Source organism: Teleopsis dalmanni, chromosome 2 (assembly GCF_002237135.1).
Source record: "Teleopsis dalmanni isolate 2A chromosome 2, ASM223713v2, whole genome shotgun sequence".
In the NCBI taxonomy this organism is placed as follows: domain Eukaryota; kingdom Metazoa; phylum Arthropoda; class Insecta; order Diptera; family Diopsidae; genus Teleopsis; species Teleopsis dalmanni.
The window spans coordinates 52488223-52508222 of NC_051847.1; the positions used below are offsets into that span (position 1 = coordinate 52488223).

At 29.1% G+C, this 20000-nt stretch overlaps 2 protein-coding genes across 2 annotated transcripts; one reads left to right on the forward strand and one right to left on the reverse strand.

Moving 5' to 3' along the window:
• Window positions 1-10: 10 nt before the first annotated feature.
• Window positions 11-9111, reverse strand: LOC119678007 (spondin-1-like). The gene is made up of 8 exons (XM_038089615.1): window positions 8910-9111; window positions 3625-3831; window positions 3170-3555; window positions 2902-3108; window positions 2593-2847; window positions 2035-2206; window positions 1602-1969; window positions 11-1537 (listed from the first exon to the last, which is right to left on the reverse strand). The coding sequence occupies exons 2-8, from the start codon at window positions 3791-3793 to the stop codon at window positions 434-436; spliced, it is 2661 nt and encodes an 886-aa protein (XP_037945543.1). The 5' UTR covers window positions 3794-3831; window positions 8910-9111; the 3' UTR covers window positions 11-433.
• LOC119678008 (paramyosin) lies at window positions 5191-19026 on the forward strand. The gene is made up of 16 exons (XM_038089616.1): window positions 5191-5423; window positions 11437-11493; window positions 11551-11690; window positions 11740-11784; window positions 11847-12057; window positions 13315-13647; window positions 13917-14074; window positions 14265-14366; window positions 14425-14586; window positions 15756-15883; window positions 16710-17361; window positions 17437-17486; window positions 17546-17624; window positions 18437-18631; window positions 18701-18903; window positions 18965-19026. Exons 1-16 carry the CDS (start codon window positions 5351-5353, stop codon window positions 18999-19001), a joined length of 2625 nt encoding a protein of 874 aa, XP_037945544.1. The 5' UTR covers window positions 5191-5350; the 3' UTR covers window positions 19002-19026.
• Window positions 19027-20000: the final 974 nt, after the last annotated feature.

Below are 20000 nucleotides of genomic sequence, written 5' to 3' on the forward strand. Positions count from 1 at the left end.
ACAGGTCTTATAGATATATGTATGTAGATAGATATTGACCGAAACTTTATTGATTATTGCTTTGGAATATTCTTGCTTTTTGTTTTTTTCTCTTCGTTTATTATTACAAAATATTTATTCAAATACCTATTTATTCAAAACTAGTTTCTTATGACCCCCTGGCTCGATTCCTAGCTACGACCAAGCCACATACATTGCTTTTTGTACGGTGTTTGTTGGCTAGTTGTTAAGAGAATATACCCAGTATATATATTTATAATAAAATTTTTATATACCGAAATATTATTTAGAAATATAGAAATATAAGAAATAAATCATATAAGTATTATTAAACTTATTGCTGTGTTAAGACATATTTAAGTAATTCTATTAATTATGATTTGAGAATATTAACTAAATTCATTAATTCTATTCTAAGTTATATTTTATCATTCTACCATTTATCGTTGTCATCATTATTATTAAGCAGACAAGGCATCATAACACATTTTTCTATGCGAACGCGATCCTTACACTTGAAGCTCATATCAGTATTCATAAGGGTACGTGTCTTTTGGCGTACCGAGTTGTCACCACAACTGGCTGTACATGGTGTCCAGGCCGACCAAGCGGAATAATGACACTCATCTTTTTCAATTGTAACTTTAGCATGAGCCTGACTGCTACCACGTCTTTTGTCATGAGAAATACTGTAAATGTTTCCAATGGAGTAAATGTCGTCACAGTGTTGATAGCATTTATCTGTATGCACCAAATGTTTCGGACAAGGTTTACCGCCATACTTAGGAGAACGAAGCACCTTACGAGTCTTAATTTGTACACCTTCACCACATGTGGCATTGCATGCATGTGCATGCCATTCAGATACGGCACAATCAATGCGTCTCTGTTCGGATTTGAATTCGTTACTAAGTAACTGTGCTTTATGTCTAGGTTTTTGACAAGTCTCTTCACATGTCTCCTTTGATGTAAATTTGTTATTGTTCTTATCGCATTTATCTGCCCAAAATAATGCACATTGATCACTTAAATGGTCGTAATACCAATAATTTGCAACATCACTATCACGACAGTGGCTGACCTGTAATTCTTCAAAACAGTAGTTGGGAACAATTGTATCGCAACTTGGAATTGTGCAGTTGACAGTTTCAATGCGTTTGATATGTTTACATGGATCGCCACGAAAATTATTAGGACGTTTAACACCATAAACTTCATCATTATTCCAAATTTGACGTTCACGCTGTCTGTGACCAGTACTACCACAAGGACCCATGCAAGGAGAAAAATCTGACCATGGCGTAACACCACATTCCGGTGGTATGTAATCTTCGCGTTTTTGACTATAACTTTGAAAATTACGAAAACGTAAATTGCTGTCCATATTTTCATTAAAGGCTTCAGTATCTCCAAATTGCATTTCCGCATCAGTATTTTCATTATTTTCGTCAATATTTGGTATACCATTTCCAATGTCTCCACCGCAGTCAATGCCTTCACATTTTTGAGTATCTTGTAGTTTAACACGGCTCACTTTCTGTAAAAAATATATATTACTTATATTTGTATTTGTTCTAGAAAATATGAAGTAAATAAATTACTTGACACTTTTTCTTTGCTTTAGGATTTAGATACGCTCTTGTACGTGTTATCACACCTTTTCCACAAGTAGCGGAACAAGTTGACCAATCACTCCATTCAGATATTGCACACTCCGGATTTTCAGGTCCACCGTTTGGATAACCAACTTCTACTTCTTCGGCAGCAGCTTCCTCCTCATTAAAGTTACCACATTTGCGACCTACACAGTTTTGTTCTTCTCTTAAACTGTTACGACATTTTAAACGTCGCGCTAAAGCTCCATTTTTAAATTCTCTTGTACGATATTGTTTACCCGGCCCACATTTAGCTGTACACTCATCCCAGCGCCCCCACGGATATGTAGCACAACCAGCTACATCGTTTTCAGCTAAAAGAGTTTCATTATCGAATTTGTACATAAGTTTTCTAAGCATAATATACGAATAGACTTACATTCAGTATTTTCACAAGTTTTCTCGTACAGTCTACGTCGGTTAAGGTGTAATGTCGCTAAAGGTTTCATTGGTGCACCAGTTGAATCATAAAAAGGTGATCGTGGATCATTAGGAAAATTTGACTTAATGCGACGAACCACATCAGGTGGTATTTGCGGCTGATCAGCAGACTGTTTTAAATGTAAAATAAAATTATTTCATGTAACTGGAATTGAGATAAAACATATGTCTCTATTTTTTATCAAATTATTTTTTGAAAAGAATGAGAATATATATATAATTTTAGCAGTCAAAAATTTTCATTTTGCATTGAAAGCAATAACAATTGACAGCTAAAATTACAAACAAAACTCTCGTGTGAATCCAATATTAGTCATAAATTTTAAATTGCGGTACTATTGATGCAAGGTAACAATATAGAACAACTACGATTATATCTGCATTCAAATGACTATAACTATTAGGAAAATATTAGGAAATTTCATTATTTCAAACATTTCTACGATTAAGAAAACTTATATATGCACAAATGATATTATTTAGAATGAAAGCTCACCATATACGAAGGTCCACTATCAGTGCCTGCATCCCAGGGATAAAGGTTATGAATTTTATTTTCTACCCATGAACAATTAGGTAAACAAAGTTCCAATCCAGAAACGCCTACAATCCAATCTGGAGACGGGTCAATCATTGAAACCAAGGATATCAGATGATGTTTAGAGTCTACACGAAAGACAGCAAAAGTTTTACCAGTTACGTTTGGATATGCTATTCCACGAGCTTTGATAATTGTACGTATCTGATCACTCTACAATATATCAGCGGTAAATTAAAATACAAATTTACTAAGATTTTTGCCTACTTGATCTTTAAGTTCACTTTCTAATGTTCTGGTTGAACCATGCTCTGCAACTTCTCTCAAACCCTCACTGGCTAAGTCACCATATTGCCAAAATCTATAATCAATCGTATGTGATGCACCAATTATATCACTGAAACGTGTACGCCAACTATTTGCTGGAAAATCTTTTGGATGTGTATGTCTAGACCATTTACCTTCAAAGGTTAGCTAATATAAATATTCCTTAAATTCACATATATGTATACCAAATAAATAACTAATTATATACTTCATATTTCGCCTCATCACAGGCACAACATGGGTGAACAATGCTTGGTTGACTATCAATATCATCGACCTCTTCTTCACATATGCGCTTAGTAAGAAATCCATCATCCATGAACCAAACATCACGATGCTGTGTGACCGTTGCACGTAATAGTATACAACCATTATCACTACCAGTGGGTGCCGTCCAGATAACATCGATACGAGTTTTAACATTTGTATTGGTATTTTCAACCAAATTAGCACAACGAGGACTAAATCGCGTTTCAGCAAAATCGATTATTTCAAACGAACCTTTATTATCCATAGTTTCAGTTTCGCCATTTTCGTTTTCTAAACCCAACATGAAGCTGATAAATGTTAGTCCATTATATGATATAAGTGAAACTGTAAAAGATATAATTATGGTAAAATATAACCAATGTCACAGTTAGTATGCCAAAATTATCTACTTACCATTATATTTTTGTCCTGGTATATATGTGTCTGGATTTCCTCCTAATGAAACAACATAATTTTCATCAACAGGTGATTTAGCTGCTGTTGTACCCTGTGGTATACGATTACAGGCCAATGCTATACTAAGAGTTGCCGATATAGAAATAAGAAGCAACAACCAATTCATGTTTAAATGAATCTTTTGATTGTAATCCAGTCGTGAAACTGTAAATATATAAAGTGATGTGTATATGTCAATGCAAAAGGTCTGATTATAAACTATCAGAATTTATTCATTTACAGTAATTCACTTATGCTAGTATTTTATTGTTTGATTGAATTTTTGTTTTCATGTTGAAAATGTGTTCATAAATGTTAAGAGCCGGGTTTCGTACTTTTTTATTTACATTAAACACATCTATTAGTTTCGATCTTTCGATCTTATCTTGAATATTTATGGTGATATCATTCCAAGAGTAATTAATTCCAAGAGCACGAAGCTCTTTTTTGACTGTTTGTCTCCAGATCATAGGGGCTCTTGGGTATTTGCATGTCAAATCTAGTTCTACTTACTCTGCCTTCTCTCTTGTGTAACAGGTTTTTGTTTCGTGTATGTCTAGAGGTCGATATTTAAAATACGATAGGGCCATCAGATTCGCAAAATACTTCTTATCGGTTTGCATAAACTTGGAGCCGGAATTGTAATAATTATGTTTTCATGTTTCACAGCCATAGAAAAGGACGGACTTGACATTAGAGTTAAAAATGTGAACAGATGTTAAATTGACTTGATTTCCATACAGGGTTCAGTTTAGGAAGGGGGTGCCTCGCTTTAGGAGTGCGAGAAGCGAAGGCTTCGTATACATTACATTTATGCTACTCAAGTAAGTTACGGATTCGACATACTTGATTCTCTCGTCATTTGCAGTTATAACTGCACCTGTAGATAGACCGTATCCGCTGCACATTACCTTTGTTTTTGACATATTAATCTCAAGACCAATGTTACGCGCATTAGTGCTGATTCTATTGATATTATTTAAAATAACTTATTTTGAAGATGTATCTGTGACTTAATAATAGAAAGTTTAATTACAAATTGTCATGGTACATCCACATGAATTACATGTTATGAGACCTCAGAGTACGATTAAGAATACGATTAGAAATTATTTATGTTTTTTTTTCATAAAAATTGTTTTCCTTTTTCATGCTTTCAAGAAGTAACTGTACTTCAGGTTATTGATAAAGTGTACCTTCAAAGAATTGTGTGTATAAATGTTAAAAAAAGGATATACGTATAAATATAGACTGATAAAAGACTACTTAACATTTTTCTTGTTACTTTTGTATTATATTTACTACTACTAGTTAATTATATGGCCCTGAATATATTGAATATGTAGCATATAGAGCATTCTAAACTTTTTGGAGAATTCATTTGTTATATCTATCTATATCAAAAAATAAAATGTGTATAGTGTACTTTGAAATTTTTGAAGAGAAAGTTTCTTGAATTTAATCAAGTTAACTAAAATACTTAAAATAATTTGAAGAAATCAAATTCATAATTTTTATTTCATTCTAATATATTTTTTAGAAGGTGAATTATTACGCTTTTAATGTTTAACTTGTTTTAAATTTATCGTTAATAAAAGTAATATTAAGAATTCAAGACTAAGTTTTGAATAATTTTAAAATTTTTGGAAGTGTTTTGTCATTTATTTATTTTTGATAAATCAATATGAGTTCATCAACACTGCGAAGTGGTACCGGCAGTGATGAACAAAAGAGTTTGAAGAGGAAATCTTCTAAAGGTAAAATATATATATAGTTATAAATATTGAAAAGTATTAAAAAAGGATGTAAAAAACTATTTAATTAATACTATTTAATTAATTTAATATAAACTATTTCATATTATTTAAAAGCACAATACAATGCTTTACATCTGCAGAGGTGCAGCACTGACAGCTTACACTTCGGTCAATAAATTTTAATTTTATATACATGTAAATATTTTTGATTCTGGTAAGTCTCTAACTTATCACACGATACAAATTCAGAACTAAAAGACACATAACAAAAGTAAGAAGGAACCAGTAACATCGAATGAAATATATACATAGAAGTACATACATAGAGTTAGTTATTTTGAGCAGTTTTTCGTAATATTCTTTGTGCTAGATATAGCTTAATTCTCAAGCTATCGAAGTTGAAGTAAGTCTGCGCCACTGAATGCAATATTTACATTGATTATAAAAATAACTGGTAGTAACAAATTAACTCGAAAACTAACCTATATAATCTGTATGTTGTAGAAGAGATGAAATTCGTTATCAAATAGCGTACCCAAGAAATCGGTATCGCGTCTTCAATATTACTATTGGTTTTAACATTTCGCAAATTTAATGACATGTTTTCTATTATTTTAAACTCTTTAAATTTATCGTGCTAGTTTTATTTATATATAAAAGTCTTCGCTGGAACAATCAAGTGCAACTAATATGGATTCCGGGACATGCTGGTATTCAAGGCAATGTAACGGCAGACAAACTTGCAAGAATAGGCGCAGCTTTAAAAATGATAGGCCCAGAACCATTCTGTGGTCTAGGCAAAGGAACTCTATCTATTTTTACGAATGATGCAGAGGGAAAAGAAAGAGAACTCTGTTGGGAAAGGTTACCAGGACTCTCACAATCTACAATGCTGTTAGGGACTTACAATCTAAAATGTTTCAAAGATTGCATAGCACAATCAAAAAACAACCTAGGAATTATTACGGGATTATTGACTGGTCACTGTAGATTGAATAATCACCTATCGAAGTTAAAAATTCAATCCAGCTCACACTGCAGACACTGTAGAGAAGAAATAGAAACTGCATGACATGTGCTTGGGGAGTGTCCGGCACTGATGCACAAGCGGAAGCAACAACTAGAAGGGTATTTCATGGATCATTAAGATAGGTTCTTTACTGTCTTTCATTAAAGAAATCGGACTTGGAGAAACACTCTAACCCGAGTAAGGGGCACAATAAATCTTTTAGGTCGCAGTGCACAATCCCTTCTTTTTAATAATAATAATAATAATAATATATAAAAGTCATATATTAGTAATCTGTTCAAAAATCATTTGAAATTTTTAAGAAAATATGTTTTATAAAGTCATGAACACTGATTTTTTTCTTTCAGAGTATATCTTTCTGATTCAACACATATATACAAGCATTTTATTCAGTTATTACAAAATTTATTATATAGGTTTTTTAATATAATATTTCGCTTATTTACCGAAAGTTGTTCTATCAAATCAAAACTGATAAAATAATAAGCATTACTTTGATTTTTAAACCATTTAGTTTTGTCTCATATTTTCACTTAAGAATTATTATATAAATTCATATTACACCAATAGTTTAATACGTTCCTTGATTATGTGACAAGTAATTTAAGAAACTTCCAAACTAATAGGTTAATTTGTTTCAATGGTGAGAGAGTTGCCTCTTCTATCCAATTAGCTCATAAATGCTATATGAGTTTATATTCATGAGTATTTAAGATTTAAATCCAACCCGCACGGTTGATAAAGTAAAGTAAGTACTCTAGGCTCATTAGTTTGAAGACCTCCAAAGAAAGTGTTTAGTTGTATATTTTTCTTCTTCTTTTTTCAAAACTATGTATGTGTTTCTTAAAGAAATATTTCTAAAGTAGAGAACTGATGTTCAGGATAAGGCACAACATGAAATACCATCATTGAATACAATGAGAAACAAATATTAGAATTATATGTAAATACACAATGTAAAACGCACAGCAAACTCTTACAAGTAAAGACGGAAAAGGATAATGATGCATATCATGAATTGAATAAATAAAGATTTAATATCCCATTTGACACGGAAAAGCTGGCAATTGAACTTAAATATCTGAGTATATTTCAACAAAGTTCTGTCGGATCGTAAGATCGATCTGATCAAAAGCGTAACCTGTTCAGCACTATAGTATCAGTACTTACAGATCACTGCGTACTAAGAAAACATGCTATGAGATTGAGTTTACCACACAATGACTTTTGACGAGGCAGTGACTCTGTGAATGAGGAGAAAATTCACACCGCCTAATGTGTCTATTTGTGAGCATCGTTGTCTAGAAAAAGATTTAAAAGATTGAGTTTACCCCACAATGATTTTTGACGGGGCAGTGATTCTGTGAATGAGGAGAAAATTCACACCACCTAATGTGTCTATTTGTGTGCATCATTGTCTAGAAAAAGATTTAAAATCTTTGGGATAATTTTTTTAATCAACAAGACAGATTGATCATCCTGCAAAATTCACTTTCACTTGAATGAGGGAATCTTTCAGGGTTGTTTGTACGCTGATCACTGCGGGTCTTTTAAGATTCCTTTTGGTCTGCGTATGAACAACACTAATCCATAGTATCATAACGGGCCCTTACTTGTGCCCAAGTAGGCCAAAGCCACCACTCCAGCCTAACCTAATCTAATCTAATCTAATCTAATCTAATAGGTAAAGGTATATGTTATATTTAAAAAAATTGTTCCCCTATATTATTGAGCCGATTCTAAAGAAAACGGAATTTAAGATCCGGTTTAAATTAGTTGTAATTAAAGTTTCTCAATAATTTGAGTTGTTTAGTTTTCATGTATTCGTTGTAAATATACATTACATAGTTTATATATAAAATAATTCACATGTAATTATGTTTCTTATACCTCTTACAGCATACAGTTCTATTTATTTGTTTTTTTAAATATATATATATATATAATTATAATTATAAGTATTATATATACTATGGTTTTCGTTATAAGCCTTTGTTTTTGTATTTAATATTGCAACAAATTTGTATTGTGTTTGTCATTGTTGTTAATATTCATATATTTATTTAAATAAGGAAACTATGCACTAACAATTTAATTGAAAACACGCAATTTTATTATTTTAATTGAATCGTCGGTCTCTTATCTGGCAAAGTACGCAGCCAACACTTTGAACTCATCTTTTAAATTTTACACTACAATTTAAAATTAATTCACAAGTTGTTGGGGGTTACTTTGTAGTTAAGCAATAATATAACACTACTATATAAGCACATAATCAATAAATTAACTGCAATCACCTATTTATAGAATAGAGAAATTGAATTGAATTGAAGGGATTTTAAATTAATTCACAGAATTTATATAATATCACTTATATTATTACTCGTACATATAAATTTCTCTAGGTATATGCTTTCACTTTATCCGCTATATATCACGTAGTGAAAGTAACTCACTTTTAAGGCTTCTGATAGAATTTTCCTTTCTAGAAGTACTTTTCGATGACGCTACTATTAATGAGATAAAAACTATTTGAAATTGATTGAAACTATATATTAGTTTCAAGTTCTTCCTGAAACAATTAATCTATTTATTTAGTGCATTCGAAACTATTTGATTATTTAATTTCTAATTCCGCACACTATCCGCAACGTTTGTCGATTAACTCACAACTGAAATGCATTTGAAACGGTGTGCGATTTTTGTATGAAAAGATAATGATTGAAAGTAAAAAATTGAAACAAAATGGAATAAGTGCAGTGCACTCAGAGCATAAATACTTTACAGATGTTAAAAAACATTTTTTATTTATTAATATTTATAGTATTTTATGAACTAATTGTACTAATATGCAGGCATAAATAACAGTTTTATCAAAAAATTTTACAAAAAAAGCACCAATAAAAAATTATCTAAACTCCTATTTAAGTATATAGTTATCATTCTAAAAAGTCTCATCCTTAATTTTAAAATAAAACTCAAAATATAATTAATTTTGCTTTATATTATATTTTTCAAAAATAATTATCATGTGCCACGCACAAATTACTCTTACACTCTGCTTTTTATTTTAAAACGCACAAATAACTGTTATTTTTGACTTAAAAATATAAAAATCAGAAATAACTTTTATTTTTGAAAACAAAATATAATTCACACGGCGTGCCTAATATTTTATTTTTAAAAACGAAAATATAAAACGCGCTTTACATGTAAAATATTTATTTTTGTAATTTCATCCAATATGTTTATAGAGTTATTTGTGCGTTTTATAACAAAAAGTAGAGTGTAAGATTTATTTGAAAAATATAATATAAAGCAAATTAAATTATTATTTTTTTAATTATACTTTAATATTTCTTTAATGATAACTGTTAAGATTCCTGCTAATAGAAATAAAAAGTATTTATATTTCAAGATTAAATATTAGACAAATCCAATCTTTAAGATATGTATGTATATAAGTCAGGGGGTTATTACAGAATTTAAGATATTTCGAGAGGAAAATAATGCTATCGGGTAAAATGCCTAATGCTAATAGAAGTTACAGATAAAGAAGTTAGGATAATGTTCGCTAACGGAACTGTGGTTATAATTATTATAATTAAGATATGAATGACTTTTCTTTTAAGAGCCCAGATGTTATTCCTCAAATGGAAAAAAATAGGTGAATGAGTTACCTACAGCAAATTTTTCACCAATACACAAATTTTACCTAGGGTTCTGGGTATACTATTGAGATTTGAATGAAGTATTTGACATAGGTGTTGAAGATTTGATTATACATCAGCTCAAAATATTTAAATATGTCAACAAACTCGAAAAATGAGTTGTCATTAAATGCACAGACAAACTACAAGTGAGAAAATAGTGAAGGTTCTCACGTAATGTTAATGGTAGCAAATAAAAGCGAACACCGGAATTTAATTTTTTTTATTAAAATATTACAATAAATTAGGAAATAGTTATTAAATCTTTATTGCCGATAGAATAAATAGAAGACATTTAACATATAGCTATAAAGTTAAGTATATCTTAAGATTATTTATGGAATCACATTTTAGGAAAATTAAGTTTAATGTAGATAAGAAAAGTAAATAAAGACCATGAATGACAACCTTTTAGAAATATTGGCAACAATAGGACTAATACAGAACAGTAGTAGACTGAAAGAAATTCTATGTTTACTTATGGCATAATCTTTTAGGAAAATTAGGCCACATGTAAGTGAAAAAAGAAAATGGAGCCTTGATTTAGTGTTAAGAAATACCGGCTAGGTTGGGATTAACATAAGACATTGGTGAAAAAATTTTTAATGTGAAAGACCTATTGTAGAGTAATTGGAGAATAGAACCCAAAAATAAGTTTCGGGTGCAACACTCGATCTGTCAAATATCACTGCAGCATGAAGATTAATAGGTGACCAGTACCAGTTAGAAAGTCATAAAGACTAATAGATATAAAGGCTATATCTTATTAAAGTGGGTAGAAATTGTCAACAGTCATTGTTATGTTTCTGATGCCTAACAGAAAATTAGACAATAAAAGATTATCAGAATAAAAAACTCAGTTTATCTTTTATTAAGGTTTCAGTGTAGAGAACAGCAGGAAAACAACAGCAGGTTGGGTCTTAAGCTTACCGAAATTATCGAGAAACATAAATTCAACACTATCTAATAAGAGTAATATTATATGCAAAACTAAAACTATTTAAAGAAAGTAAATAGTCTTCTTAGAATCCATAAACTCTGAAGTACAAAGATAGAATGATAAAAAACAAAATTAAAGTTGGTGTGCCCCATTTTTTATCGGTTTTATCGGTTTTCTTTCGAAATCTTCATTATGCAATAAATCTATTTTTTGATCTTAGCCAGCTACTGTAATTGAAATATAACAACAATCAATATTTTTTAAATCTTTTAGTTTTACAAGTATTTATATTAGTTATATATATAAGAAAATATAATTTGTTTTTAAATTTAGCTTCAAAATTACACGAAATGGATACTTCCTCATCTGTAGAAAAAGACCAGTCTACTGGTAAATAAGTATATGTGAATTTACTCTACATATAAATAATTTTTTGGTTTTAATTAGGAACTGATCAGCAAACTCCCAATTCAATTTTCGAAACTTCAGATCAAACAAAATCATCAAGTACGCAAAATTTAGCCTCATCTCGAACACTTACTGCATTCGATACATTAGATAGTCCTAGGACTGTTTCCAAACCAAAGGTAACATTTTTTAAGTTATTAACATCTCTGTATTGTTTTTTTTATTTAGTGGCCAAAAAAACCTCAATTAAGCGTCACTGCAAAGATTACAGAGGTACGAATTAATGACATATTTATTTACAAAATATATAAATTTTTCTTTTGTGACTGTTTTAGACAACGCCGATGCAACAGAAAAAGAATCTATTTACTGGCAGAGCTACTAAAAAAGCTGCTGCTACAAGTAATATACCTATTTTATCCAAGCCGCGTAATGTAAAAAAGCCTGAAACAAAGCTTCCAAAATATCAACGGCCTATCAAAAATTCTGCTAGAATGTTACCATCGGCTAAAGGTTTGATTGGAACAGTAGTACCGCAAAAAACTGGTAAGTTGCATTAATTTCAAAATGATACCTACTCTTTTGTTTTACTTTTCCTAATAACTATTTAGTTACGTTTGACAGAATAATAGTATATTTTTTATATTCTTAAAGGGACTAACAAGAATCTGTATCTAATAAGCGATTTGTAGCGATTTAGTATCTAATTTTATAATTATCTGTAAAGATCTTGTGATTACATCTATTAAGAGAAAAAATTCTTTCAAAATTTAATCTGCTAGTTTTACGAATATTTTTCGCTTATAAGAATCGTAATATATAAGATCATTAAATAATCTATAAAGATCTTAGATTCATATCTTTTCTCTTTTTTTCAAAAATGTTGCTCATTCATTATTTTTTTGAAGAAATTTATCAATAAAACATTGCATACTTTCATGGGCTGGTGCATTTTACTGAATTTTAACGTAGCATCCATTTTGTGATTTATATTTGGTACCACTGTTTCAGTGATATATTTGAAACAGAAATTCCAGACATCGTATACTTAATTTAAAGTATGTATAATTTAAAGTAAAGTATTTTACAATATGAATCATTTATCAACTGATGATGTTTTAAAATTGTAAAAAATTATTATAAAAATGGTGTTTCCCTTTACATTTCACATCTCATTTTCTTCATTGATGAAACGCGTTATTCAATTCCAAGATATACCATCAAACCAAATTGTCATATCTGAGGCATTGAAAATTCACAAGTAACTATTGAAACAACATTGCAGTCACAAATCTACACTGAACAATGTAGCATTTGGTCTAGAGGTGTTATAGCCTCATACTTTCATGAAAACAGTTTTTGGCGTTAATTAAAGGAAGATGTGAAAAATATGTTATTTTAATATAAAAGTTCCATAAGTTCCTTATTGTTCTTAATTGAATTTATTGTTTGAAGAAATTTATAGGACACGTACCTAATTTTTTATTTTGCTGATGTCAATTGCGAATCGAGTTCACACTGGTTAATTGTTTTGAGGTTATGTAAAAATTATTATTTATTCAGACAATCCTCAACCACATAACATCTGAAAGACAAACATCCATTATGCACCTGTATTAAGTCCAGTACTATAATACGTTGCGTGAAGTACTCGAATCTTTTAATATTATATAGAGTCACAAAATGGATAAATCTTTGTTTTTATATATATACTCAAATAAATACTATTAATATATAAAAAATTAATCATAAATTTTAAACTTTTTATTGATATAATAAAAAAAATTCATAATTTTACATTAGACAATAAAGTAGATGATTCAACTTCACTAAAAAGCCAATTTTCGAATTCGTTGTTAACAACAAACAAGAATGGATGTATAACCGTAGGTGACAGTGAAATTGTAGGACTAACTGCACGTGAACGTGTGCTGGAGAAAAATAAATTAACCGTATTCGAAGTTTTGCAGAAAAAATTGGAATCATTGCAGTCTGAGTTTATGCAAAAATTCTCAACATTGAAAAAAGTTTCACCAGATAAACTCAAGGCGGATTACAAATTTGTTACAATGGTTAAAAATGACGAGGGTCGATTGATCGTCTCGCCAAGTGATTTAATAAATATGCCAAAACTTCGTGAGTATGATATTTATATCTACTATATCTATGGTTCGTTTCCGATTTTCCGTGCGCTCCTCAACGAATTACAATAGAGTTAGCAATTGTGAAGAACTTTACAACTTTTTCCACTACACTGCACTATATACCGATTTACCTAACTTACTTTTAGCGATCTTGAACTTTTATTTTTTTTACCCTCGCAAAAGTTGATGTCTGGGAAGTGGGAATCGTGCCATATATATTATATTAATGTGAAATTTATTAGTAATTTTTTTTTATGAAAGCCGTGGAATCTATAAACGACATAAAGCAAAAAATGAAGGAAACATCTAATGCATGTTTAATGTATCTTATTGATGTTTTAAAAAGTGTTCGAAATAAAAGCAGTGATGATCGAGAAATTATTTTGGAGGATGCATACAATGCTTTGGAAGACAAACAGGTATTTATTTATTAGGCTATAAATGCAATAAAATTTATATTTCCTTTAAAAACGCTATAGGTTGTAATAAAAATATGTTATAAATAAAAAATATTATTGATTTTATAAAAAAATTATAAATAAATAAATTATTATTTAATACATAGTTAACTAATATGCTTAATATAATTTTTGAAAATATTTTCTTCAGGATGAACGCATTGAAAAATTGTTTGAACATTTTCAAAAATACCTTGATAAAAAAGCTGTCGATTATGTATCCATTAATGAGAGGTTACAGAAAGAAATTAGGGTTAATAATTACAATTGAATTAGAAAATATTTGACATTTATAAGTGATATATTTATAGGATACAAAAAGGAATTTGGAAGCTACTGAAAATGAACTCAAGAAGGTGAAAAGTTCACAGGAGGCAAAAATAAATGAGCTTGAAGTGATTGTAGACAAACAAAAGGAAGAGCTCGAAAGTCTTGAAGCTGAATTGGATGAAAAATCTGATAAAATATTTGAGGTATTAATACATACTTGACTTGCCCTTGTTCAATATTCGATCATATGAAAATAATGTTTCTTTAATTAATATTTTATTTAGTTTGATATAGTTTTAATTTTTATTAATTTCCAAGCATACATATTAACAATTTAACTCTACATATGACCACATACAATTGTCCATGCTTAAAACGGTCCTTATTAACAAAACACCAACTTTGTGAAACTGTAAGTCCTTATAACACAATTTTTAATTAATATTTGATGTTACCCATGGACTACTGGTATAGGTCACCCTTTTACGAAGGGAATACCTTCAAACCTCATTAGCTCCGATTAGCTGATTAGTGTGAGGCAATTGATTAAGAAACTTTCTTTTTAAAATAATGCCATCCTGAATATTTCAATTTTTAGCTAAAATTTAATTATAAATCCTAATCCAGAATTAATTAAATTTTATTTATGGTAATGAGGATCTCATGCGTATATAACATATTTTATGTGAGGAGTACAATAAATTAATATTTTAAAGCTATTTTTAAAAATAATGCTATTTAAATTATTCATTTTTTTAATAATGTATTTTACAAATATTTTGGTTTTTAAGTAAAATTATATGACAAATCCAAATCAGAAATAAAAGAAATTTTTAATGCATAATATAAAAAAAAAATTGTTTATATTAACAGTTACCATTAGTGTTAAAATAAAAACAATTTCGATTATTTAATCTATTTGAAAAATATTCAATTAAATATATATTTAAAATAAGAAGATACTGAAATATGACTATATAAAACTACTCGAAGATGAATATTCTCAAACCGTGGTCCATGTTAATAGGAAAAAAATGTTAAAAGTTTTTTCTTGAAATAGTTTTTCGAAAAGTAGTGAACTAGAACAACAAAAATTCTTTTATATTATTTTTAATTAATTGCATTTTTGGATGACCATACAGCTGTTTTGAGTATTGCTCTATACCCATCATCAGTGGTCTTAGAAATAATACTTGTCTTTAATTATTCGTAAAAAATTTTTTGTGACTGCAAGTACTAGGGATTGAACTTGTGTTCTGCCAAATTTGAAGCTCAGAGTCAGCGTTCATTAGTCAACTGACCCAAAGTCGTAATTGACTTTTATGTTCGCATATATATTTTAACCCAAAAAATTTTAACTTTATTTTTAAAGATAACTTCTTGTATCGAAAAAATTGAAATTGAAAATGAAGACTTGAAATTAAAAATTAAAGAATATAGCGAAGCAAGTGATCCGATGGAATCGAAATATATATCAGAAATTAAAACCTATAAAGAAAAGTATGTAATATTGTCAGGAATATATTTTACTAAATAATATTTTTATAATTTTGTGATATATTTCTATTTGCTTATATTGTTATTCTCACCCAATGAAATAAATTCATCGATATGAAGTATTTTCAACTGAAATGATTATGAGACGTGATCAAAAAGTAACAAGAATTTTGATATTGTATATGGTGTATATTGTTTATTGAATGTTTATGTTTCTTTGCTTATGTTTTAGTTACATTGCAAAGTAACTTACGAGGTAACTATGGTATGCAGCAGCTGCAATACTTAATTTGTGCTTACCAATTGAAAGAGGAATACGTTATTAGTATGTTTGGGGATTTAATGTAATAAAATACAGTATTAGAGATTTTTTATAAAATTTTGTGTTACGAATTAAATTAAGTGATATCCCTTTTCGTAACTACTGATTTTTTCTTTGCTAATCCCATAAGTTATGATGCAACATAATATCACTGCAATGAAGCAATCACACTATTCAGATATGGTACCTTGAAATTTTTATTAATTTTCCAAACCTGAGAAGGTACCAAAATGACAATGTATTATTAACAATAGATGTAATAAGGGCAAAATTACAAAGCGAGGTCAAAACATTACCTAAAGAAACTTCTTAATAATATTTTTCAATTGTGGCAGATTATCAATGAGTAGCCTTTGAAGGAGACTTCGAAAGGATTAAATATAATATAATAATAATATAAAATAATTTTAAATAAAATTTAAAATTCTTGAAACTTTTTGATTACGCCTTGCCTATATTAATAATTTTTAGATTATACGTAGTATATGAATACTAATTTTACTATAGAATTGAAGCTTTGACTAAAAAAAAGAGAGATATTGAGGAAAAATTTTCACAATTAGCTGATGAAAGAGATGAAATAGCTGAGAAATTTCGTAAAGTTAGTGACGATGTATACACCGCCAAAATAAAATTGGAAGAATTTAAAAAGAAAGCTAATAATGATTTAGAGCGCTCCAAACATAAATATGAAGAAAATCAGCACAAATTCGAAATGGAGTTAGAAGCAGCAAAAAGGGAATTGGAAAGGAGTCGACACAAATCACAATCTGATCTTAGTACATCGAAAGAAAAATTGGAAACTATTCTCCAAAAAACTCAAACACAATTGAAATTCACGCAGGAAATGTTGGACGAAACCCGTCTTAAAGCTGAGGAGGAATTAACTAACACGAGAAATGAATACGAGGCAAATCAACTAAAACTTCAATCTGATTTGTCGGAATGTAAAAAGAAATTAAAAGCAACTGAAAAGAAGTCGAAATCTGATTTGACAGCATTGCAAGATCAATTAAAGTCTCAACAAATGACTGATGCTGATCCAAATGAAGACCGTTTAAAGTTCTACATGTTAGAATTAGAGGCACAAAAAGCCAAATGTGAGACTTTAAAACAAGAAAAGAAGGCTATATGTATTGATATGTCTTGTATTCAAGAGGTAAACGTAGAGCTTTTGAAATCTGCAACTAACATAAACAAGCATAAATCTATAATATTTATTTTACAATTTTAGGAATTCAAAGATTCGAAGAAAATGCTTCTGAATGCTGAGAATAAAATAAGGTAAATGATTAATATGATAATATTTTTTTTAAATATTTATACCTAAATTCTTTTCGTAGAGAACTAACTGATGCTTTAGATTATCAAACGAATATTGCTCAACATGCTTTACCTATGAGATCAGACGACTACGAGGAGGTAAGTTTTTTTTAACAAATATATAGAATTTACTCGGATTATTATATATAGGAATTTTATATGTATATTTAAATATAATATAAGGGAGAATATATACTGTAAATAATTAACAACTTAATGCAAACCCTGCCTCTATATTGATAATAGCAATAGCATCCTCGACGCTGCTTTGTGTTAATATTGACATATGCTAGGTTGGTATTGATACCACTCTCTTTTTTGCTGACATCTGATTATTAACATATTTGCTAATTGTGCCAAGCCAAATAAAGATGAAGATGGAAAATAAGTAATATTTTTCGAGGATTTCTTGTTAAATTTGCCCGTAATTTCGTTTTTGTAGTTTCGGTTAGGATTTATAGATAGAATCATCGATTGAAGTACGTATATTGGTAGGATTTCAACGGATTAGTTGATAAGATTTTGTAAGGTGTTAATTTCGTCTATACATGAACTATTGCTAAGAAAACCAGTTTGTTTTCTATATGCTTTTAAATATATATTTATAGAGAGCATATTGCAAAAATGGGATAATAACATCAAAGATGATTATATAAATTAAATTATATAAATATATATACATGTTTTTCAGTATATATTTATAGAGAGTATATTCCAACCATGGGTAATAACAACAAAGATGAATATCTTGAAGTTTGCAATAGTAATAATATATGTATATAAAATCAATTTTTTTTAACTTAAATATAAAAAAAACAACCTAGTTTCTTTTGCTTTATCATAGTAATATCTTGAAATGTGATTAAAATGTTAAATCAAAAATAATAATAATAAAATATATTATTTTAAAGTTAATGTCATTAAGAGAAGCTGAAAAGAAAAAGAAAATTGAAATCGAAACTCTTCGCAATAAAATTAATGCAATTTACAAAGGTGAACCAATGGTTGAAAGTCAAGGCGATTATGACTTCACATCACAAAACAGTACTGGTGCAGATTGCAAATTAGTAGCATCTCTTGGAGAACAGAATACAAAAATTTGTAAGGTAAGAAAGCATGTTTCATAAAAACATACTTGCTCGTATATAAAAATAAAATCTGTCCAAAAATTGCAGTTAAATAAAAAATTAGTTGAAAGAGATGAAGAATACAAGAGTCTTTTCAAAACTTTAAATCACAAGCAAGTAGATGTGGTTCGTTACGAGCATATGATTAGATTATTGGTTAACAATAACGAACGTAGTCAAATGTTACGGGTTAGGATGGAGGAAAAACTGGCTTCTATGGAAGATGAGATTCGCCATTTACAGCAAACTATGTAAATACTCTTTATTTACTAAATATTTAAATATAATATATAAATATTCTTTTTCATTTAGACGAATTTACCAGCAGCATATTGTTAAAATGATATAAATCACACCTCAGTTAAATCTATCAAGTAGCAAGGTATATGTAAGGAAAAAATTATAAAAAACACTCAATAGAAAGGGTAAGAAAAATATGTCTAAATATATCTAAAACGTATTATATATGAATATTTTAGATTTACTTCGAAATTGGAATTGGTGATTATGTTTATATTGATGAGAAGTTTCCATATGAGAATCAAAATTATAAAGGTTTTTAATAATTGTCCATGTTTTGTTTTATCGAATAAGTGAAATTATTTATTTTGTAATTATTTTGTTATTAAAACTGAACGAATATTATATACATAAGAAAAGAAAACAAAAAAAAAAACCAAAAAAATAAATCAAACATGGATAAAATTTAATATTTTTTATTTTTAACAAAAACTTAAAAAAAGTATTTGGAACAGTAGAACCTGTGCCTACTACATGCTTTGTTCACCAAACCCATCATCCAATAATGTAAAACAAATTTTTTCCCGTCTTCTGTTTTATATTACTTCGATTCGGCATATACTGCATATTTGTAGAATGTTACATATCCGAAGGTTTCAAAGCTTTGGAAGCTGTATCTAATACAGTGATGAACGACAAACAAGACTACGTACGACCTTATTTTAATACACTATAGTTAATTGGTTAAACTAAAAGCAGAGTTTTGGTTTCAATATACAATATTATCTCACAAGAATCATATAAATACCTGCTTTGAATTCACATACTTTATATTTTTGCGTATAAGTACTTATGATGTCTGTCAAGATGTTTGCAAGCATAAGAAAATCGTTGGCAATTATATAAACTATATATATCCTTACTTAGTACGTTAAGATAAATTTAACAACCTCTCCCTCTGTGTGATGTATCTACAATATATACGTTCATGGGCTACAAAGTTTTTACTTCTTAAGCTAATCGAATGAAACTTTAGTTTCTGAGAGTATTCATAAATTAAAATGACAAATGGACGCCTATACATAATTAGCGGTAGAAACAGGCGTAC